The sequence below is a fragment of the Taudactylus pleione genome, unplaced genomic scaffold (assembly GCF_031769625.1).
Source record: "Taudactylus pleione unplaced genomic scaffold, aTauple2 ptg000218l, whole genome shotgun sequence".
Taxonomy (NCBI): Eukaryota; Metazoa; Chordata; class Amphibia; order Anura; family Myobatrachidae; genus Taudactylus; species Taudactylus pleione.
The window spans coordinates 13,101,694-13,123,897 of record NW_028284620.1 but is presented as its reverse complement, the minus strand read 5'-3'; the positions used below and the strand labels follow the sequence as shown (position 1 = coordinate 13,123,897).

Here is a 22,204-nt window from a genome sequence, read left to right as displayed (position 1 = left end):
CACACTTGTTATTAATACATCTTACCCTGTTCTGAATGTTAAATAGCCATGTGCACTAATGGCAGTATACTGATTACTAAAGTGATTGTGTCAATTACGCAGCAAATCATTTTGAAGGATGATACAGCAAATGGCTATTGCTTTCTCTTCTATTGTTCACTCTCCCAGTAGAATTGTACAATCACTCTGCCTATTCCCTCCCCTGTCAGTACAGCTCCCTGTTACATAATGCAGGGCTGACACTGAAATCAAGGCATTCAGGCATGGCTGGGTTGGTTAATAGAAGCATTCCATCTCTACCTTCAAATAGTAATGCGGAGGAAATGAATATAGCAAATATAGCATCAGAAAACAACAAGTATATCAAGGCTTGCAGTGCAAGTTTATTGTATATCATTGGAGAAATGAAATGGGAATGATAAAGAAAATTAGGTCATGGTGCCTATATCTGGCCACAATTTAAAATATATTTCACAATTAATTTAGTAGAACTGATTTGCTGCTGTCATTTATATCACCTGTGCTAACATTGAGTAATTCTTAATAAGTGGCCTGTATTGTGCTAGGAGAGCCTATATCAGTCTTACAGTATGTATCTGACATTAGCTGGTAACAGGAGTGACATGTATAGAGTTAGGTGCAGGGCCGAATTAAGGGGGGGGGGGCGACAGGGGCGATCGTCCCTGGGCCCCCACACACGGTCATTGTGACCCTGCCGAGAACAGGTGTCTAGTGACACCTGTTCCCGGATTGAGGCTCACTGCCGCGATTCGCTATTAATGTATGCAGCGGCACAGTTAGTGCTGCTGCATACAGCGCAGAGCGGCTCCCGAGTCTTCTCACCAGCGTCACGTGACACATTACGTCCGCGACACCGATGAGAGGACCAGGGAGCAGCTCTGCCGGGAGGAGGTCACGCCGGCACTCAGGTAAGTCAGTGGCGAAGGCTTTGGGGGTGGGAGGGTAGAAGGCTTAGGGGGAAGCTCCGTGTGGCTTGAAGGGGCCCCTGCAATTTAGTTGCCCTGGGGCCCCCACAAGCCTTAATACGGCCCTGGTTAGGTGTCATGTCACCAAGTATAGGGAACAGGTCTAGCTGGCTGAAAGAGCTTGGGGGAGTTATGTTCTACCACTATAAACATTAAGGTATGTATGGGTAATGTATCTCTAAAAAGCTTCTTCGATACATGTAGAATAAAATAAATGACTTAATCGCTTATAAACCAGAACATGGTCCTCCAAAAACAGCAATAGTATTGGTCTTTATCCCATTAGAGATGGGGGAACATTTAGGAAAACCCATACAAAAAGTGTGTAAGAAACCATAGAAACCCATCAGATGTAGAAAAATTACAGAATGTGATTGGTTGCTTTTGGTTACAGCAACTTTTCTGCTTTTACTAGTTAATCAGATTTCACAAATGTCCTTCTCCTCATTTAAACTATCCAATAACAAAAACATTCTCAATTTGCATATACAGATAAATTAATAAAAAAAAATTAAACTTCAAATAAATACTTTCCCATTTGTTTTATTCTCCTTTTTTTTTTAATAAAGACTTTGTGTGGAGACCTTTAGTTTTAATGAAGAGATGTCCGTTCCCGGATTATTAGAAAAGGTTATTTTCTTATTCCAAAGATCCATTACAGATTTTTTTCAAAAAATATACCACTGGCCAGATCCTAAGAGTCCATATTCTTTTGTTTACACAAATTTCTATAATTAACTTTTCATTAGATTTAGATGTAGCTGTGGCCAGTCACTAATAGAACTGTCGGGCCACGGTACTAGGGAGGTTGGGCAAGCATGTGTAGGCCCCGGACTCCTAGGAGGCCCAGTTACCCCCCGCTTCTCAGCGCCCCTGGCTGCGGCCAATGCTGCCCATGCTATCATTGATAGTGTTACCAGCTGTATTTGCCCCATGATCATATACTTAAACATACAAACATCTGTTAATACCTCATGTCACCAGATAGTTTTGCACTGCAATTCTTATTGGATGAAAAACAGCTTCACAAAAGGCAGTGAGTGCGATGAAGAGTGAGAAGCAATGATCGGTGCTAGAAGTGATGAGAACTCAATAGACGGGCTCTAATACTGCTAGAAAAGGCTGGCAGGTAGCAGCAAGATTACATGTGAACCAGTTCTTGTGAGAAAATACAAGCGTGCTTCCCAGCAATGTCAAACAGCTGTGACATGGTGTCAGGCATCAAACGCAATCAAATACATTCACAGCCTCTTGACATAATTTCCGGGGAATGTCCCAAAGAACTTTGTTCTTCTAGAGGTGCCTGAAATCAGAAAGAAGTCATGTTTACGGTTCATCAGTTAAACCAAATTAAAAACAGTTGTAATTGGTGCAAATACAAACGATAGATGATTCTTGAGGGTAGTGAACAAGACCTAACACATTGATATCTTTATTATTTATTAGCCGTCAATCTTAAGGCCCATAAGAGGTTGTTCTTACTTGCTCTTCAGTGACTTACTCAGTCTTCCTGCTCAGGCAGACCCTATACTGTTCTCACTTGTGGGAATGAGACTTCTATGAAGAAAGCCAATTGCCACAGGTGCTGACGTCCTGCTTGGAGTCAGGGCCAGATTAGCATTGGATGGACAGGACTACAGATCCAGGCCTTCACAGAAAAATAGGCCCGTCATCATGACAGCATGATGATGACCAGACGCCCACATGGTCGGCCATAAATCATAAAGCTAGGTACACACTATAACATCAGTCCAATCTGCCTGGTTGTAATGAAAATCTGGTAATGTATGGGAGGAAATGACAATCAACCTGTTTGGAGCCACTGTAATGCGGCAGCACAGGGAACATCCTACATTTTTGCTTATTTACACCAAATAGTGAAATTTAAAATAAAAAAAACGTTTTGGGTGGAATTGGTTTACAAATTATCAGCGTACATAATACTATAGACCAGGCCTATTTACCATGCAGCCCTCCAGCTGCTGTGGAACTACACATACCACATAACCGTCACCAAGTCTCTGTCCCTCCTGCCTCAGCCATCTCTAACTTGCCTACTTCCTGCACCCAGGTCCCCCTCTACACACTCATGCCTCTTGTCACCTGTCTGTCTCCCCTAGATTGTAAGCACCTAGGAGCAGGGTCTTCCTCCCTACAGTCTCACAGCCTTCTTCTCTAGCACTTCTATGACAGCCTTCACCTTCCCAGCTGTACTGTGTATGGAGAATTGTGTTGCTGATTGTGTTCTGTTTATATTTTGGTTACTGTATTGTAAAGTAAGTTTCTGTGCGCCCTATAAATATAATTTAATAATAATAATACCCCGCCAGAATAGCAAAACTGTGCCAGGGCATTCTGGGATGTGTAGTTCCACAGCAGCTGGAGGGCCATACAATGTATACCGCTGCTATTGTCTCCACAGCACCAGTACAATTATTTAGCTGTAGGACTAGACATACTTTAGTCAATAGTGGAACATGTAGATCATTTTGTTCTATTTTAGCATTAGTAATTTAGAACGATTTTTAAGAAATATAATAAGCAGCCAGATAAGAGACACTTACCCACAAACCATCCATCATCACACTTTTCCATGACATCGATCACATCACCTTCTCTAAGTTCCAGCTCATCTTCATTACGTGGGGTATAATTATACAGGGACTGGTATCTGAGAAGATACACAGAAGATATCAGCACCTTGGGAACATACATGGCTTACATACATGGATTGGACATAATGTATGCTTACTCATTTTGGTTGTATATAAAATGATTCATTTTCCTTTTGATCCTGGTGGAGCAGCTTTGCTATATACAGTATATGGAGCACATTGTCCTGGAGTTTTATGTCTACAGTCTCTTGTTTATGACCAGATCCATTGTTTGGAAATGGAAATAGATCCTTCTGACACATGGACGCTGGGTCTCACCATTAGTCTGTGTTTTTTCTTCCCTAATGCTACAAGTAAAAGGCATTGGGTATGGGATGCCAGCGGTCAGAATCGCAACGCCGGCATCCCAACAGGGTCAGGATACCGACACATGTCGGTCAGTTTCCTAACCCTCCTCCATTTCCTAACTCTGCCCCTAACCCCAGTAGTTACTGTCGGGATGCCGGCTGTCGCGATTCTGACAGGTGTCGGAATTCCGGCGCAGGCATTATAATTGTCGGTATTATAACCGCATATTAGTAAAAACTTCCTTACATGTTAAGTCCATTACATTTTTTTTTTTTAAAAACTCTGTGTTAAAAAAAAAAAACTCCTTAAAAATCTTTCTAACTTAATGTAATAAAAAGGTACACTTACGGTTCCCCCATAGTCTGGATGGCTTCATGAGTGAATACCGCTCGCTGTTGGGGGACATAAATTTCTCATTAGTATAATCTTAAATAGGGGAAAAAACAAACAACATAAAACTTATACATGGGTTAGTCCATCAACATGGATCATTGCAAAGTAACAATACACATATGCAGGCAGAGGGTGATAACAATCATCTCTTATGAACATTACTCCAATGAGTTTACAAAGGGGCATCAGCTGCTGACTGTGAAGGTCACATGGGGACAAATGTGACTTTTTATATACTAAGTCTGTTGTGCGTTTCGGAAAATCTTGCTGCGGCTATGTCTAGGCTTTTTTTTTTAATATGTATACGATGCACAAATATTTATCTTTCAGTCTCTGAAGATGGTGACTATCTTGAAACTGGTGACCAATTTTATGTGCAGGGTTGTGTTAGAGGATTGTGCTTCTAGGTGAGGAGCTTCCTGGTCAGTGAGAGGACGCACTTGGAGCTGGAGCATTGTGGCCAAGGCTAACCTGAAGATTTATCAACCTAAGCACTGTTTGAGGATGCCCTGAGCTGCAATAGGCCGAGCAGTGTAATAGAACCTGCTCATCAACTTTCATCACGTTCCAACACTCTGTAATGAGAACACTGCATAAGCACGGAGATAGTTACAGATGACCTATAGCGTTGTTATCACCCACTACAAAAAAATTCAAAGGCAGCTATGATAAAACATTTAGAAGTCAACTGTAAAGCTACGCTACTCATCCTGAAGCAATAAAGTTGTAATGGTTACATTAAGGGCCTGATACAGAGGTGAAGGCTAATGCAACACCATCAGTCGCACCAATGGACATTAGAGCAGCCTTATGGTTGCTTAGAATGTTCGTCTGAACATGGCTGCCAGTACCAGGGCCACGGCATGCCCACAAACGGCCTGTGTCAAGCTGGCGACTCCCAATACCACCCAGAGGTTCCCACTGAAATGGTCCCTCGGAGTCCAAATTAGTCCTGCGGAAACCATTGGGACACATGCACTTGTGTCCATCTCTGAATCAAGTCCTAAATGTTCCTCTAGCTGCTGGCTGGAGCTGGGAAGGGATTAAATCACTTGCAGACAGAAATAGGCTGTAACCAATGATGTCAGTTGTACTTTACATGTTTCATTTAGCTGCCTTTAAAATCAGCAACATTTTGTTATATTTGCAGATGTATGCCATAGAAGATCACAGTTACACACAAATGACCACAGCAAATCAGACACCAAAATATACATCAGTTTGCAGTATTTGCAGCAATTTCAGGCACATACTGTATATAAAGCATTCACATATACAAATACAGTGCATTGTATTACAGGTATGGAGACAGAATTACACATAAGCAGGTTATTTTGCCCAGAAACATTCCCACTCTCCTAAACAATAGCACTGACAGATTTACCCCATTTCACAAACAATGATACAACATTTAAGCAGACTGAAGCCAAGCACTATCCTACATATATATTCCACCGTTAAGTACATAAAGACACACACAAAATATATACTGTATATATATTGTATATGCTAATTAGCTCTTGTGTGCTATCATCATCTATCACATATGAGTTAATCTCATTCCTACCATGTCTTATTATTTAGCCAGGCTAGCACCCCAATATTCATATTAAAACTGTAGTCTTGGTTAGCGGCTGCAGGCGCCCCAGGTGAATGTTTGGTAGGTGTTGAAGCAGTTAGAAATATGAAAAGGTTGAGAACAACCTGGAGGAGCTACAGGTACCGTATAATACAGCACAGATACAAAGTTTTATCCAGGCATCTGGTTGGCTGGAGTGTGAGTCTGTGAGACGTAATCTGCATATTGGAAGTGTGATTATATATATGCTCCTGGTTTAGGTTTTGGAACATTATGTGGATGTGATTATACTATGTTTTGTATTTATTGTACAAGATTAACGCATCTATAGTAGAGTTTGCACACAGATACATGTACCACAGGACAAATTATGCCATCATTAGTCCCTTTATTGAGGTACTGTATTCCTGTCTGGATATACTGTAGTCTTTACTATTTACGTTGTATGGTATAGCACTCTGATGGGCATATGTATCAAAGCTTGATGTGAGATAAAATTGTGAGATCTATATCATCAACCATTCCGCTTCTAACTTACATTTTGCAGGCTGTGTTTAAGAAATGATAGTTTGGAGCGGATTGGTTGGTGATATATATTTCACAATTTTATCTCACATCAAGCTTTGATACATATGCCCCTGTGTTTTCAATACCTGAGAACATTTACGTGGTTATTGGGAGTGATTCCAGGAACTGCACTGGATTGTCCATTTACTGTGTTTATTCTACTATTCTTGTTTAAAAAAAATAGATGTATAAATGTATTACTTCTGTAATAACATTTTCCTCCACTGTGATCAGAATATAGGTGTGACCATTTATACAATGTAGGGAAAATGTCTCTTCCTCCATTACTTCCACCTCAGGTGTGCATCATAAACATAACATTTTACATAAGACCGCTATGAAAATACAGTATGTTAAACAAATGCAAATAAATAATAAGATACAAAGGGCTCAATTCAATGCAAATTGAATAGTGCCAGGAAGGAGCTCCCGTAGATATTAAATTCAGCGCTGTTTTATCATATAATGCCTGTTATCGCACCTTAAACATGGTGTTTAGTCGCTTGTACCGGCATTCTCCAACTTGCGATGCTGTTTCCGCCGCGCTAAGGGCAGAAAACAGCATCACGCCAGTAGTTTTGGCAGATTTCTACTCACACCCTAGGAGGGGTGCAAGAAGAAATCCTTCAGTTGGGCTTAACACGGCGCTGAATTGAATAGCTCCAGGAGATCCTTCCCTGCGATGTTCAATTTGTGTTGAATTGAATCGAGCCCAAAGCATTATATTTCCCTTCCTTTTCCATTAAAGTTATGTATATAAACAATATGTAACCTTGTAGCTTTTAAAGGTCAGTCAGTAATGGTAAAACAACAACAAAAAACATTCTTACAACTACTAAACTATAACTACTAAATATGTATAATGCTTATGACAAGAATAGCATTTCAAGCTACTATGTAGAGTAAATAATTTGACATATGTATCATGGTACCATATATATATAATATAATATATATGTGTGTTACCTTCCAGTAACTATGTGGGTCCAATAACCTTGCACAGGGCTGACATGCCTAATAGTGTGCTGCAGACTGAGGATTTGAAGGCAATTCATTTTAATGAAGTCTAGACGGCATAATCTGCCTTTGTACAGGTAGGTGGGTGTAAACACTAGGGCGTAACATTGTCTCACAAACGGAGCATTCCCTCCTTGTTTTTTATACCCATGCAACAATTATCAATTGGGACATAAATCTCAAGAAAATAAGGATAGGCCTACTTTAAACAATTCATTTTATTTTTTTAAAGGAAGCATTTGCACTAAAAACAACAAAATTACTTGTAACTCTCCCTTAGCTACATCGGGTATTGCCCGTTAGAAATATAGACTGCTTGAATGCAGATACTACCAAGTCCCTTGCAGAGTCTGACAGGTAGCCAGTTAATTATAAAGTAGTTGGAGAAAGTTATTCACACTCTGCTACAGCGAGGGAAGGGAACAGGACCCCTAACACTGTTATAGCTATTAGTATGGAACAGACAAATGAGGTCGGGCAAAATATACCTTACAGTAGGTCATCAAGGGTTTCCAGTTTATACGTTGATAATAATGAACTTGTCCTTTAATTTATCTATTATCTGCATAAATGGGACCCAACTATATCTCTCACACATACTGTCTTTAGCCACTGAGCACAAAAATTAAATTTAGGGATTTTATGTAGGGCTATATTTTTTCTGTTTGGGGGATTTTGCCATCAGCAATACAATGAATGAGCACAAAACCTGATTGAAATGAAGAGTATTGGTACAGTGACAGCATGCATAATGATAAGCACATATAAGAAGGTATGGAGATGTGAAATCGTTACATATATTGCGAGAAAAAATAAATATATATATATATATATATATGCTTCTTTACACTTTATAACATCAGGCTGATTTATCATCATACAGTATTCCCTTATCACGTAACATCGAATAAAGCAGAACCATTGAAGGCGGTATGTGGTCACTGTCACATTGTAGGATTTTGTAGGTTTAATAAAAGTGGACTTTAAGGATTCAAGGACAATAAACTGACAAAGTGGATGTCAGGTACTCTACCCGTTGTGTGGTTTTGGGGCTTTTCACAGGTGAGCTGCAGGCTTTCCTAGACATCACAGGACTACGAGGAGGCTTACCAACAACTATCAGGTCACTTTTATAAATGGACTGGAAAAACCATAATAGATTAATTTAGTAACAACTCACATTCTAATCTTGGTCAAAATACAGAGCATGCAAAAGGCCTACACTCAGCCCTCACCAACATGCAAAAAAAGATAAAAAATGGACAGCATTGATAGAGATTACATAAAACAACAACCGGTCACGCTAAACTATTTGAAATGTCAGCAAACGGGTTAAAATTCTGCAGCTCATCACAAACCATCAGTGCATTAGACCAGTCTAATTATTTTGTAGTAACGCCTTAAAGTGGCCCTTTCAGCCTCACACGCAGGGCCTCATGCAGAGCTGGATGTAAATGCATTTTGTGTATTTTTTTTGTTGTTGCAAAATTCAACTTTTCCTAAATAGAGAGAGCACATTATTTCCTGATTGTGCCACTCAGAGCCGGCACGGCGCAGTGGAGGCAGGCTTTAGTGTAAGGGTGTGATTATGCACCTTATGACCAATTTATAGCAGAGGAAGCCTCAGATACGCCTTAGGAGATGCATCTGTTGTGGCTGCCCCTACCCTGCTACAAGGTATGTGCTGATGATGATGATGACCACAACACGGATCATGCATAATTTGTTGGGAAAAAATAATAATAATAAAAAAAAAACATGGCATGCACCCCCATAAACATGCAACCTGCAATAGTGCCATTAGCGGCAAAATCCTGGGGACAACATGTGTGGGTCTCACATTAATATGGCACCGTCAGCACTAGTCTCTGCATTTATGCACAAATAGCGTCCAGCTCTGAAATGGCCCACCAGCATACGCAGGCAATTGCTGGGCTAAATCAATAGTGAGACTATGGTTTCCTAGTGGGTACACAACAAGAAGGAGTTGTGCCTACTTCTGACAAATATAACTCCATGGGTGAAGTCTGTGTAGAATTCTAGAAGCAATCAGTGTGCTCTTAGATGAAGAGGGTTTGTCAGTTATTGGTGTAGAGTGGAGAATACCTGAGGCTCAGCGTGCTTCTACTGCTGATACCCTTAAAGCACTGTGTTATTTTGTGATGCAGCCAAATGCTCTGACATTTAATCAGAATGACTCACAGGACATAGTGATACTAGAACTAGAACATTTATATGTGTCAGAGGACCTCACAAATATCCACTAACTTTTCTCAATCCGACCCATCAAGTACTGTGGAACCTTAAGTTCTTTATTCTTTGTAGTTAGTGTCACACATGTGGCTAATTTGGGGATGTTACTCCATAATGTCTGCTACTAACCATGCATTTCGCTGATTGCACCAGAATACCTGTTGGGTTACCAGTGTTTCTCTAGAACAGATCTCATCATCTTTATGAAAACAAAAACTTACAAATAAACCTGCATTTTTTTAAGTTGACAGAGTAACTTGCTGCCTTTCAGTATTAAACCGTATGAAGCTCTGTCTGGCTAGTGAGCCGACAACAGCTATCTTTAGCACTTTAAGTTGGCTCCTGCAGTGACTCCTATTGAATAAAAGGTGCAACCAGGGGCGTATTTATAATGGGTGCAGGGTATGTGGTGCACTAGGGCCCCTGGGTCCGGGGGGCGCCCACACCACACACCCTGCGCACACGTTTTAATACTTACCCCTCCGAAGTCCCACGTCAGGCTGTAGCGCTGCACAAAACAAGTGAAAATTGCCCACCGTGGCCATTTTGCGCATGCGCACTAGAGGAATCACCGTGAAAATGGCGGTGCCCAGAGTCTACAGGTGCAGCTGCTGGCCGCCGGAGAGAGAGGAGGGGGCCCGGACAGAGACTGTACACTCTCGAAACGCCCCTGGGTGCAACTTTAGTTTATTATGTCACAAATATCAGAGAGACATAGTTTTAATGAATAAGGGAGAATCAATTAATTTCCCTTTTCTTATCTTTCTTAGGCTGGGTGCACACGTAAAGATTTTCTGTCCAACCAGTTGATTGGTTGGAATGAAAATCTGGTAACGTATGGTAGTAAAGGTGCCCATACATGGTACGATTTTTCACACGATATGGCCAGTTATGACAGGTTGTACAGGCCAATCGTGTGAAAATAGGTGTAATTTGTGTGTTCCTCGTCCCCGCCGTCCTCTAGTTGGATCGCAGATCAGATGGTTTTGCAGAGAGATCTACGATCTTTTGAGTACAATGTGATACACTTCTATGCATCTTATCCTATGATCGTAACGATCAATCATACACCATTTGACCACATCTTATGAAAAATTTCAAGGGCAACCGTACAACTCATCTTACCAACATTGAATCGCACCGTGTATGGGGGCGTTAAATGATGATCAGCAATTTGCTCCTAAATGCCAGAAAACAGATGAAAATGGTCGTCAGACAAGTTGGTTAAATGTTTGATCCAAACAATTTGTTCAAACAACAGTTTTTCGCGGGGTTTGAGAGTAAATTGCTGATTGTCATTTGCTTTCATACCTTACCAGATTTTCATTCCAAACAATCAACTAGTTGGACAGAAAATCTGTCAGCAGTGCTAGATCTCCCCCCCCAACTGCACTTAAGATAATGATTTTGTCTAACCTCCTCCACTCACCCCATAAGAGGTGGAAATGTATAGATGATAATAAGAAAACATCCTCTGCAAATAACATACTAATCATTGCTAATGGTGTCCCTAGGTGTGCATCAGTGCACTACAGCAGTGGGGAGGAGGCACTGTCTGATAGGGATAGATTAGTATACTGACTGTGCTCTCCATCTCTCCACCAGGTGAATCATAGAGAGGGAGGTGATATTTTGTTTTATTACTGGTGTGGATTGTCACCAGGGTGCCAGATCCTCTTCAATGCTGCATCATGCTATCCCGTAAACTCTATTATCTGATCAATTATACACGTCCGCCTGCTTTCAGTTAGCTGCTGTGAGAATTGGTCTTGTATCAGAACCACACAATATATTCATAGCTTTTTATTTAAATCCTTTAGTGAGTAATGTCTTAATTTAGTATCACTTGCTAATGGAATCTTAGGCTATTGTTATTATAAAGGCATAGGTTTTATTAGTCGGCTTTATTGCAAATTAATGGAAAATCTTTGCAAGCAAGGAACAATGTGTCTCTACTCAATATCAACCGTGAGACAATATATTTTCTGGAAAAACTATGGGCATAATTTAACAGTGTTGACTTTGTAAAAACACTCACTCTTTCCAGATATGAAACTATTTTTATATATAACTATTGAACAGTAGGTGCACGTTGTGTGGTCCTTTTTAAGATTAAATGTTAACTAAAGTAAAACAGCTGCCATTAGCTTAAAGCGTGATGACTGGTTTATTTGTAGTTACTGCAGAGAATACTGCAACAGCTGACGCTCCGTCATGCAGAACATAACAGGGAAGATGACGGTCTGTAGAGGAATGAAAGCCACCACTGCGTGTGTCAATGCTGACACTCTGGTAGCCTAACAAAACGCTAATAGTCTAATCATATAAATTGATGAATGACACATTTTTTTGGTTCATGCAGAGGTAGAAACACTTATGTAAAAAAAAATGCATGCGTAAAATGCGGCTAGAAAAGGCGCCTTTCACATAGTATGCTGAGTCAGATGCATCTACAGATGCTTCCAGCTCTGCAAGTGTAACATAGGTGCCTGTTTACGCCAGGAGAACACAGTCATATATGCACCAGGTTTATGCTAGGACAAAACAGTAGTATAAACACTAAGTACGCCAGGAGATTTGGCCTGACAATGTTAGGAGTAAATGCTTAAGTTGCAGTACTCAATTTGTAAACACTAGAATACTGTAATGAAGTGCCCTATTCATTAGATCGTATACAGGGTCTCATTCAGACCTGCTCGCGAGCGCAGGACGCTCGCAAGCGGGTCAATGTTACCCCAATGCACATGCGCACGACAGAGGGAGCTCCGTCGTGCGCATGCGCGAGACCCGGACAGCCAAGCTGCCGCTCCGGGTCTCGCACCAAAGGGGGCGTGCTGTCGATGGTGACTGACAGCACGCCCCCTTTGGTGGGCGTGCCAGGGGCGTGGCTGCCAGACGGAGGCGTTCCCATGGGAACGCCTACTGTCTGGGTCCGGCCCCACTGACATCACTAGTGATGTCAGTGGGAGTGATTTTGGCTCTGATAGAGCCAAAATCACTCCAGGGCTTGCGGCCACGAGACCCTACCGCAGGGTCTCGTCGCAAGCCCGATGGTCGCAATGGTCTTGACCATCGCGACCATCATCATGGACGCTCAAATAAGCTGTGGGTGGTAACTCACAGCTATGCGAGCGTCCAAAAGGCCGCTCCACATTTAAATAGGACGGCCCTGATTCAGAGCGAGCGCTCTGGTCAGAGCGTCCGGCTCTGAATCAGGGCCACTGCCTGGATAGTGCTATAAATATATACTTTAAAAAAATAATGTCAATAAAATTCAATACAGATGCAAATACAAAATAATACCAACACAGGTTTCAAGCCGTGTCAGTCGCTTGAACCCCAATTTAAACCCCAGGCTGAACCGGGGTAATTCCAGGGCTTACCTCTGCCGGCGCTTGGAGATTACTTCCAAGCACCAGGAAATGCGGCTCTCCCTATGTTGTGAACAGGACCCAGGTCGGATGACCCGGGATACCAGTTTCCTGGGTCTTACACACGTAAAACCCTGCTCGAGACCCTGGCAGATATGCCTGGTCAGATGACCCAGGATCTGTTCCTAGGAACCTTTTCCACTGAGCCGCGACTCAGGTTGACACTGCAATAACCCGGGTGTTTGTGGCGGTGGAAAAGGGGTATAAAAGCATTAAGTTCAAATCAATGCATACATATGTACCTTCAATCTAAAAAAGAAGAGGTCCTCTACTTTCCTATCACAGACCAAATGCAAAAATCAATTAAACAACATGAATAGACTGCAGCCGCACACTAATCATTTATATACCATCAGTGGAAGGGATCAAAATGCAGTCAGTCAATGTGACAGAGCTAGACCAATAAGCTGCATATGTCAATGTTATTTGAATGAGTGTCCTAGATTCAGCTGGTATTGCTCTGCAATAAAACATAGCAACAGAGTTTTAGGCAGATAGGGGGTGATCCAATTAGAAAGGAGGTTCCGATACTTTGCAGGATGTTTGAGTGTTAAACCGCTGCTTATTTTTCATTGCTCCTCATAGAGATGCAAGCAGAAATAAGCAAAGTTTTATTTACTGTAAAATTTCGGATGTGTGAGCAGCTGCACATCACACAATCCTCCATCTGGAGCTCACAGCTGACTGTATCTGCTCCATGGGGTCTGCAACCACTTTAGTTACATGATAAATAATTGCCTACATCGCTGACATGGAGGGGCAGCTGGCACCTTCTTGCCTGTGATGTCGCCGGTAATCGTCTGGGATCTCAGTATCTGGCTATGATGTCACAGGCTGATTCCACACTCCCATGAGAAAAACATGCTGCGCGCACAGGTTTGGGGGCAGTGAGGCATCTAGGATGCAAAGTCCTGTCTATATCACATTACTTTTGCCTCAATGTTAGAATCAGTCTGTTTCATACAGTGTACCAATTAATGGGATAGACATGCTCTGGACATATCACGCGGACTTCAGAACCAATGGAAGTGTTTTTGTAGCTCATATCTGTAATGTATGTACCCTGTTCGGCAGTGTACACAATGATTGAGTACTGACATTTGTGTCATTCAATTACATTTGTGAATTAGTACACTCAGACCATGGTTAGAAGACATCATCTCACCAGCCATTTGTAATTAATGATTAAACCTGGACACAAGGCCTGTTTAGTAATGGGCAACAAACGGATGAAAACCACGTGCAGGATGGTGTTACCTTTAGTCGCGGAGATTGTGTCTCCTGTCTGGATGTGAATTTGGTTACAGGAGAGAAGTGGGATAAAGTGGACTGACATGGTGGAGGTGAAGACGTGTGTTCAGCATGAAATGGACGACTAGAAGAAAGTTGGGGAGAAAAAGGTGCAGGAAACCTGTGCGTTCCAGCAGAAATGGAGGGTTTCTTCAACATTTAGGAAAAGAAAAATTAATGGAAAAAATGTATCAAATCAAAACACAGTGCCCTAACATTTTGCCTATTTTCTGACGTGGCAAAAAGTGCCTATATAGTTTACCAAAGAGTCTGACTAAAGTATGTATATGTGTTATCTGGTGAAATCCAATAGCGTTGGCACCTGGCTGAGGACTCACCTGAAGGAGTGTCAGGACAGATCAGTGCTATATATACACTCTACTGTTCTCTGCTGCTATCATATTTACAACTGATTACTAGAACTATTAAAAGAAGCTGCAAAATAGTTTGCTTAAGAAAACTATATTGAAAACCAGGAAAAATGTGTATTTATTTAGCAAGAAAAAAAAAATTATATTTATTGAATCTATTTCACTTGGGAGTAGAATTGTATTATTCACTATACTTCCAATTTCGACGTTTAGCCTTGATGGCTTCAGATCTGACGGTGAAATAAGGGATCTTTGCAGTTTAGTATTGACTAAAGCACAACTGAATATGAATCTTACTATTAGCTATCTAGATGCCTTTATGTGTGTTCCTAGGGTGGTGGTAAACTTTCTTAGCAGGACTGTGAGATCATGTTGTACATATGTGTTCAATGTACTGCATCCATGTTTTTTACATTTCTGCCAGACAAGACTCATATTTGAACAGGACATTGTTTGTGCAAGCATACAAGACAACACAGAGTAGCTTGATCTTAGGAACTCAAATACCTCTGCATTGATATTGGCTGAATAGTCTTCGAGACATACAATAGGCTGTACTATATTTTCAATTGAAGGGTTTAAGGTTTCACTTGTCCCATCTTCCTCTATGTAGAGTCTTGGATGTTGCTCTGTTTGAGGATCACATCTATAAAACCCTGAATTGTGGCTTGTCAGATGATCTCCTTGGATGATGGTCATCAGCTCTTCACAGATCTCCTCTTCCTGTTCATCAAGGGATGTTGGGTTTCTTGATGCTGGCCCTGTTACACACTCTGAGAGAACCAGGTCAATCCTGGGAGTCTCAGATAGATTGATATTATCTGAAAAACCTTCTGTGACTTGTTTGACATTTATTGGTCCTTTAGACTCAGTATTTTCAGGGTATTTTCCTTGTTTTACAGTCAGACTGCGATCAGTGTTAGTTGTAGACATGGAAGGAACCTCAAGCTGCTGAATTATAGGAGAGGAAAGTGTTGTGTCAGTAAATGGTGAAGGTATGTTAAGATGCTGACCACTTGAAAGTGTTTTTGGTGAAGTAATGGGAACAAAATGGCCGTCCTTAATTCGGGAAGCTATACCGTTCGACGAAAACTGTTCAGGCTGTAACACAGTTAATGGCATAGAGTTTGGCTTCTCTACTTTGGGAACACAGTGGTCAGGAAAGGGTGGTGGAGATGGGACTGGAGTGATTGAAGGTGAAAAGCCAACAGTCAGTGACACCCATTCACTGGTCACAGCTTCTAAGTTCCCCTTACTAGAGTCTGTAAGTGAGCTTGAGTCTGGTCTTAGAGTAATGGGTGGAGTACGAAGTCTTTTAGATGAAGCCAACTTTAGAAATAAAAGAAAGGTTAAGGTCAAAGAAAAAAAAAACAATATTATAACACAAAATGCTAATAAAAAAAAAATCTAAAAGATGTTAAAGATGACTAAGTATTTATTTGGGCAGGTGACCATGCCAATAACTATTAGCACATGAAACCAAAGTAGCAAGAGTGTTATTTGAAAAGTGTAACTTTATCCTCTGATAGACACAGTGCTCTAAATGTCAAATGTTGGAGTAGCCTGAGTCACCCTATTCAAAGTAGTAGTATGAGTTTCATGATTGAGCTGTGGGTATCTTCTACACAGATGCTAAATTGCAGCATTGGAATAGTCAAATGAATATTAAGCATTATTTTGAACTTGGTACCAATCACCAGCAATATTTTGAATTGCTCAATCATTAGATCACTCCAAACTCTAAAATGATTAACCTAGCAAAAATGCAGCTGTACTACGTAGTTCACACCACTACAAAATGATATGTCATATAAAAGTAATGTACTGAATTGAGGTCATAAACCCTAAACTTGACACATTTTACATAATTTGTCGTTTATATTAGCTATATTTTACTACAGTATTTACATTTGCCATAAATACCCTGTACACCATTGTATGGTAAAATAAAATATTTGCCTTTTAGCGTGGGACAGTTTTTGTCTTCAGAGTAGTGAGATCAGAAACTCCACTATATGGGAAATCGAGTTCAGCAGATATTGGAGCTTATAAGATACCAATGTCTACTGTACAGTACATACACGATATGTGTCTGCTATAACTTAAAATAAGACAGCATAGTCAATTCTACTACTTATTAATAACGGCATCCATCTTGCAGCTGAACCAGCATTCAGCTCACAACGGTAGACCATATTCTTGTGAATATTTTTTCTGTCCACAAAATGGCTGTCTGCAGTGTCTGTAGCCAACCAGTACAGCAGTATCTGCAAGGCATTGAGTTTATCATTTTAAAATGCTTTCTTGTATTGTACTGATTTTGAGAGTAATTTACATAATAGACTCCACATTGTGGAGTTGCAACCGCCCCTTGTAAGATACCATGGGGCAGACACAGGTAGCTGGTGTGAGGGCTGTGTCACAGTAACTCGCAGCATTAGTTGCTATATGTGACAACGGTCAATGGCATGCTGATGCACCATCAAGACCAGAACTGTCCACTTTACTGGGGAAGGCCTCCAAGTGGATTATAGAAGCTAGCCTACTCTCGCTTCAGAGTCCCACAAAATTTGGGAGGCCCTTGAAACTCTGATGTCCTATAGACAGCCCAGGAGAGTATGGGTGAAACAATTGTATGCACCATTCAGCCCCAAGCACAGGCGTGATGAATTGGTGGAAGATGACCACACATATATTTTTAGAAATCTGACATGTACAGTAGGTGCCATTAGACAGCGCTCTTCTTCAAGTTACTGCAGAGGACACAGACACCATTTGCCTCTAACAGTAAACAGGGTTCACAGTAAATACGCCAGACTCATAACAGCATTCTTTACTCCAGTATCATCTATATTTAGGTATCACATATAAAATACAGATTTTCCCAAAAGATACCTGTAAGAGACATATAATGAAAAAATGTTGCAAATTCTACCCAGATTTCATTTGTGCTCAGCTGGAGTTTCTATTGCAAATATGACATATTTAATATAGACAAAGCAATGATATAATGCAAAGTATCCGGAAGGACTGCATTTGCTACATTTAAAACATCACTTCTTCACGGGAAAAGCTTTTATTTGATATTTACAGAAAGCAGTCTATGACTGTCTAAGCCAGGGGTTCCCAAACTTTTTTGACTCACGGCACCCTAGAGTAGGGGTGGGGAACCTTTTTTCTGCTGAGGGCCATTTTGATATATATAACATGAATTGCGGGCCTGGTGCAGGCGAAACCCCCTCCGTGTGATGTCACATGGAGATGGGGCCACAATCGCCAGTGATTACAGCAATGCCTGGAGCATCCTGAGGACGCTTCGGGGAGCTGTAAGGGCAGCGATGTGACCATCTGAAGCGCCCTAAGGATGCACCAGGCGGCACTACTGTATAGATTCTGGCTGCAGGGTGCCATTATAGGCACCCTGCTATCCAGATGAGGCTAACAGGAAAAAAAGCTCAGAGGGCCAGACCAAATTATTCCGGGGGCCTTATACGGCCCCCCGGGCCTGAAGTTAGAGTATCAGAATTTTCTCCATGGCACCGCTGAGCCAAAAGTTTCTTATTGAGAAATTAAGAAAAATATTAAATTAGGTAAATTGTGCTTCTATGTCACCCTTAGGTTCTGTTATGTGGTGGTTGACAGGGCTGTGCTTAGCACTTAGCCATTAGCACTGGTTTTGCCTATCACACTGAATAAAATTAATATTAATTGGTGCTGGACCACCAACTCAAGGCATCTCTGCAAGTGCCCTGAGGCACCCCAGGGTGCCATGGCACACAGTTTGGGAACCACTGGTCTAAGCATAAATATATATTTATATATACATATACACAAACACGAACCTGTACAGCACACAGGTTTCTTCTCATATAATAAAAGAATTGCTAATTATTTTAGTTTTTCTCCTTTTTACAATCATTGGCTTTTCTACAGGACTAAGGGTTAACGGCTTCTACAATGTATCTATAAACCGCCTTCTACTCTGTTATAGCATACGAGTTTGTTGTTCTCTTCTAGTTGGTGTGAGACAATGCTGTATACATATAAAATGTAATTACAAAGTGCTCAGCGACAAAGTGATATAAGAAGAATTGAGCCTAGTTATTTTCCTATACATTATCTATATTAGACCTAGGTTATCTGGCGATCAATTGTCATAGCTTGAAGATCAAAAACTCTCTTCCAATAAATGTAATTGTAATAGTACAATGAGAAAGGATCTACTTATTCATAGATAATTATGCTGTAATTGGCATGCCTGTGCATAAAAACTGGAAGTAGCAGGAATAGATATTTCAGCAGTGTGACCCCGACATGACCAGCAATAGAACATTCTCATAATGTAGAAAGTAGGGATGTGCAGGCTCGGATAGGTTCGAGTTTGCACGTGGAGTTCGGATTTTTCCCTCCAAAAAAACGGAACTCAGAACGAGGCAAAACGTCATCTTACATGGTCGAACATCATCATTCCTGGTCTTTTGTCCAGGAATGATGATGTTCGTCCATGTAAGATGACGTTTTGCCTCGTTCTGAGTTCCGTTTTTTTGGAGGGAAAAATCCGAACTCCACGTGCAAACTCGAACCTATCCGAGCCTGCACATCCCTAGTAGAAAGCAATAGAACATTCCCATAATGTAGAAAGCAACAGAACATTCCCATAATGTAGAAGGCAACAGAACATTCCCATAATGTAGAAGGCAACAGAACATTCCCATAATGTAGAAGGCAGCAGAACATTCCCATAATGTAGAAAGCAATAGAACATTCCCATAATGTAGAAAGCAATAGAACATTCCCATAATGTAGAGAGCAACAGAACATTCCCATAATGTAGAAGGCAGCAGAACATTCCCATAATGTAGAAAGCAATAGAACATTCCCATAATGTAGAAGGCAGCAGAACATTCCCATAATGTAGAGAGCAACAGAACATTCCCATAATGTAGAAATTAAACTTGCACTGAGGCTCCACCTGGCTGACAAAGCAGCGATATACATCCCTGTCCCTGCCTATTAGACTGTTGGTTGTGGATACCACCACATCTGATATTGCATAATGGTTTATTTTTCTTTAGTATCCTTATTTACCTCATCGAGATTCTGAATATCTATTATCTAAAATAAGCTAAGTTATCACTGAAGCAACACTAATGTGCAGAACAACCTAAAAACAGATTCACGTGTTACTTTTTGTAGCAAATACAGTATAGGATAGTGCATATGTCCTCAAACTCAGTCCTCAGGACCCCAAACATTACATGTTTTCCAGGTCTCCTCGCAGAATCAAAAGTGATATAATTAGCTCCACCTGTGTATCTTTTAAATGTGTCAGTCAGTAATTAATTAATACACCTGTGCACCTCCTAGGTGACCTGGAAACTGTGAACTGTTTGAGGTCCTGAGGACCGAGTTTGAGAACCACTGTATTAATCTATCATTGTCCAATCATGTATAGAAGAACCACTGGTGTAGTGTATGTATTTTACTAATACAGACCTAGACCACAGGTTCTCAAACTCTGTCCTCAGGGCCCCTAATGCTGCATACACACGGGACAATTTTCCTGAACGATATGAACGATAACGTTGATATATCATTCATATCGTTAATTTTTAGGCAGTGAACGATCGACCAATGACCAACGATGTGCGTTCCCGCATGGACGATAAAGATATCTTTCATCGTCCATGCATGCAGGCCAACTTGGTCGATATCGTCAGTTTTCCCTGATCAGAGATGTGGCAGGATGACTCACTGAAAGATATCTTTGAACGATATCTATGAACGATATCTTGCAAGGCGTTGGTGGTACAGATCGTACCATGTGTATGCACCTTAACAGTGCAGGTTTTCCAGGTCTCACCTGTGGATCTTTTAAAATGCGTCAGTGAGTAATGAATACACCTGTGCACCTGCTGGGTGACCTGGAAAACGCAACCTGTGTGAGAACCACTGACAGAGTACTGTTAAGTTACAGCATACCTCATTCACTCTTCATCTGTCAGAGTGATTGATAAAATATGTCTTCAATACTGATTTTAGGCTGTAATCTATACACATTTACAAACTCAATATACACATGAAACTGAAGTAATGAAAAGCATCAGCAATTTTCTTTTGTTAATACATATTGCTACGTAGCAGATTTTCAGTTGTTGACATAAAAGACATAGGGGGAGATTCAATTGTTGGCAATGTTCAGCTGCGCACATCACTGTGTATTATGGAAGCTAAACTGCTTCAATTTTGCCAATAGCCTCTGTTGGGTGTGAGGGAAAATCGCTGAGATTACTGGTTGCGTGGTGCCTTCTGCGACCATTCCGGAGGTTCAGTGCCACCCCCATGGAGAACTGAATCTCCCCTGCAATGCCATTTTTTGGCCAACTATAAACACTAGGTGATACTTATACACCTGCTAACAATAACAGTGCAATGTTATTACTTTCTAATTTGTGTTCATTTGCTCTAACTCTCACATCATTAAACACAAATGCACAGAAAATGTCATTCAGTTCAGACGGCTTCGTAAGCAATGTAATGTATATATCTTTAGTCTCACCCATATATCCACAATGGGGCAGATTTTACATACCTGTAAGAAAGCAACATAAGTGGTATAGATGCTAAATTTCAGGAAGCAGTCTCTTACCGTGGCTGTGCTTGAGTTATGTATCCTATCACTTGAGTAGCTCTGAGAAAGGGAACGTTGAGGGGTTTCACCAGGGGTTTTAGAAGGACTCTTTTTGACAAGTTCCACATAGGACACTGGGAAGATGCCCTGTCTGTTAGTTCCAGGAATTTTACCTTCATACCAGTTTTGATCAACTTTCTTAAGAAGCATCACTCGGTCACCCTAGAAGACAAGAGGGATTTTAATTTATGGTCGGCATATTTAATCAATACATTAAAAACGTACATGGTAACAGTCGACAAAACCCAAGAATTATAGAAGGACACAGTTTAATCAGCTCAGAGAAGCACTGATGACTGTTGCTCGTACATAGCGAAAAATGTCTTCGGAGGTTCCTTTTGGCACCTGTTGTGGGTTTTTAATTTAACTTCACCAGCAGGTGCGGTGACTGGTAGAGGATGGATGGAACCTGGAGCCTTAGTATTCCATAAATGGATAGGTCTTATCAATGCAATAAATGAGGACAGGGAAGTGCTCCATAAACTTAAATCCATGTGGTCCCCCTGGAATACAGCAGTTACTGTGAGAAGCCAAAGCCAGATCGCAAGTATAATCTAAAAGTGTTTTTCAAGCAAGTAAACAGTAAGAAAACATAAAATGTATAGTTATGTGCCACTAAAGTATGGAAACAACTTTATTCATAAAAGGAAGAAAAACAGGGAA

At 40.9% G+C, this 22,204-nt stretch overlaps 1 protein-coding gene across 2 annotated transcripts in view; it reads right to left on the bottom strand.

The window, feature by feature from the left end:
• Positions 1 to 363: 363 nt before the first annotated feature.
• SORBS2 (sorbin and SH3 domain containing 2) overlaps positions 364 to 22,204 on the bottom strand; it is a 325,434-nt gene continuing 303,593 nt past the window's right edge. The window contains exons 23-29 of one of the 2 annotated variants that reach the window (XM_088478777.1): positions 21,500 to 21,703; positions 15,358 to 16,179; positions 14,447 to 14,629; positions 8,539 to 8,646; positions 4,298 to 4,341; positions 3,551 to 3,657; positions 364 to 2,289 (exon numbers count right to left, since the gene is read on the bottom strand). In XM_088478777.1, coding sequence (XP_088334903.1) covers positions 2,228 to 2,289; positions 3,551 to 3,657; positions 4,298 to 4,341; positions 8,539 to 8,646; positions 14,447 to 14,629; positions 15,358 to 16,179; positions 21,500 to 21,703 — 1,530 coding nt within the window. In that variant the 3' untranslated portion in view covers positions 364 to 2,227. The remainder of the gene's footprint in view (positions 2,290 to 3,550; positions 3,658 to 4,297; positions 4,342 to 8,538; positions 8,647 to 14,446; positions 14,630 to 15,357; positions 16,180 to 21,499; positions 21,704 to 22,204) is intronic. The other variant, XM_088478776.1, reaches the window with a different exon arrangement.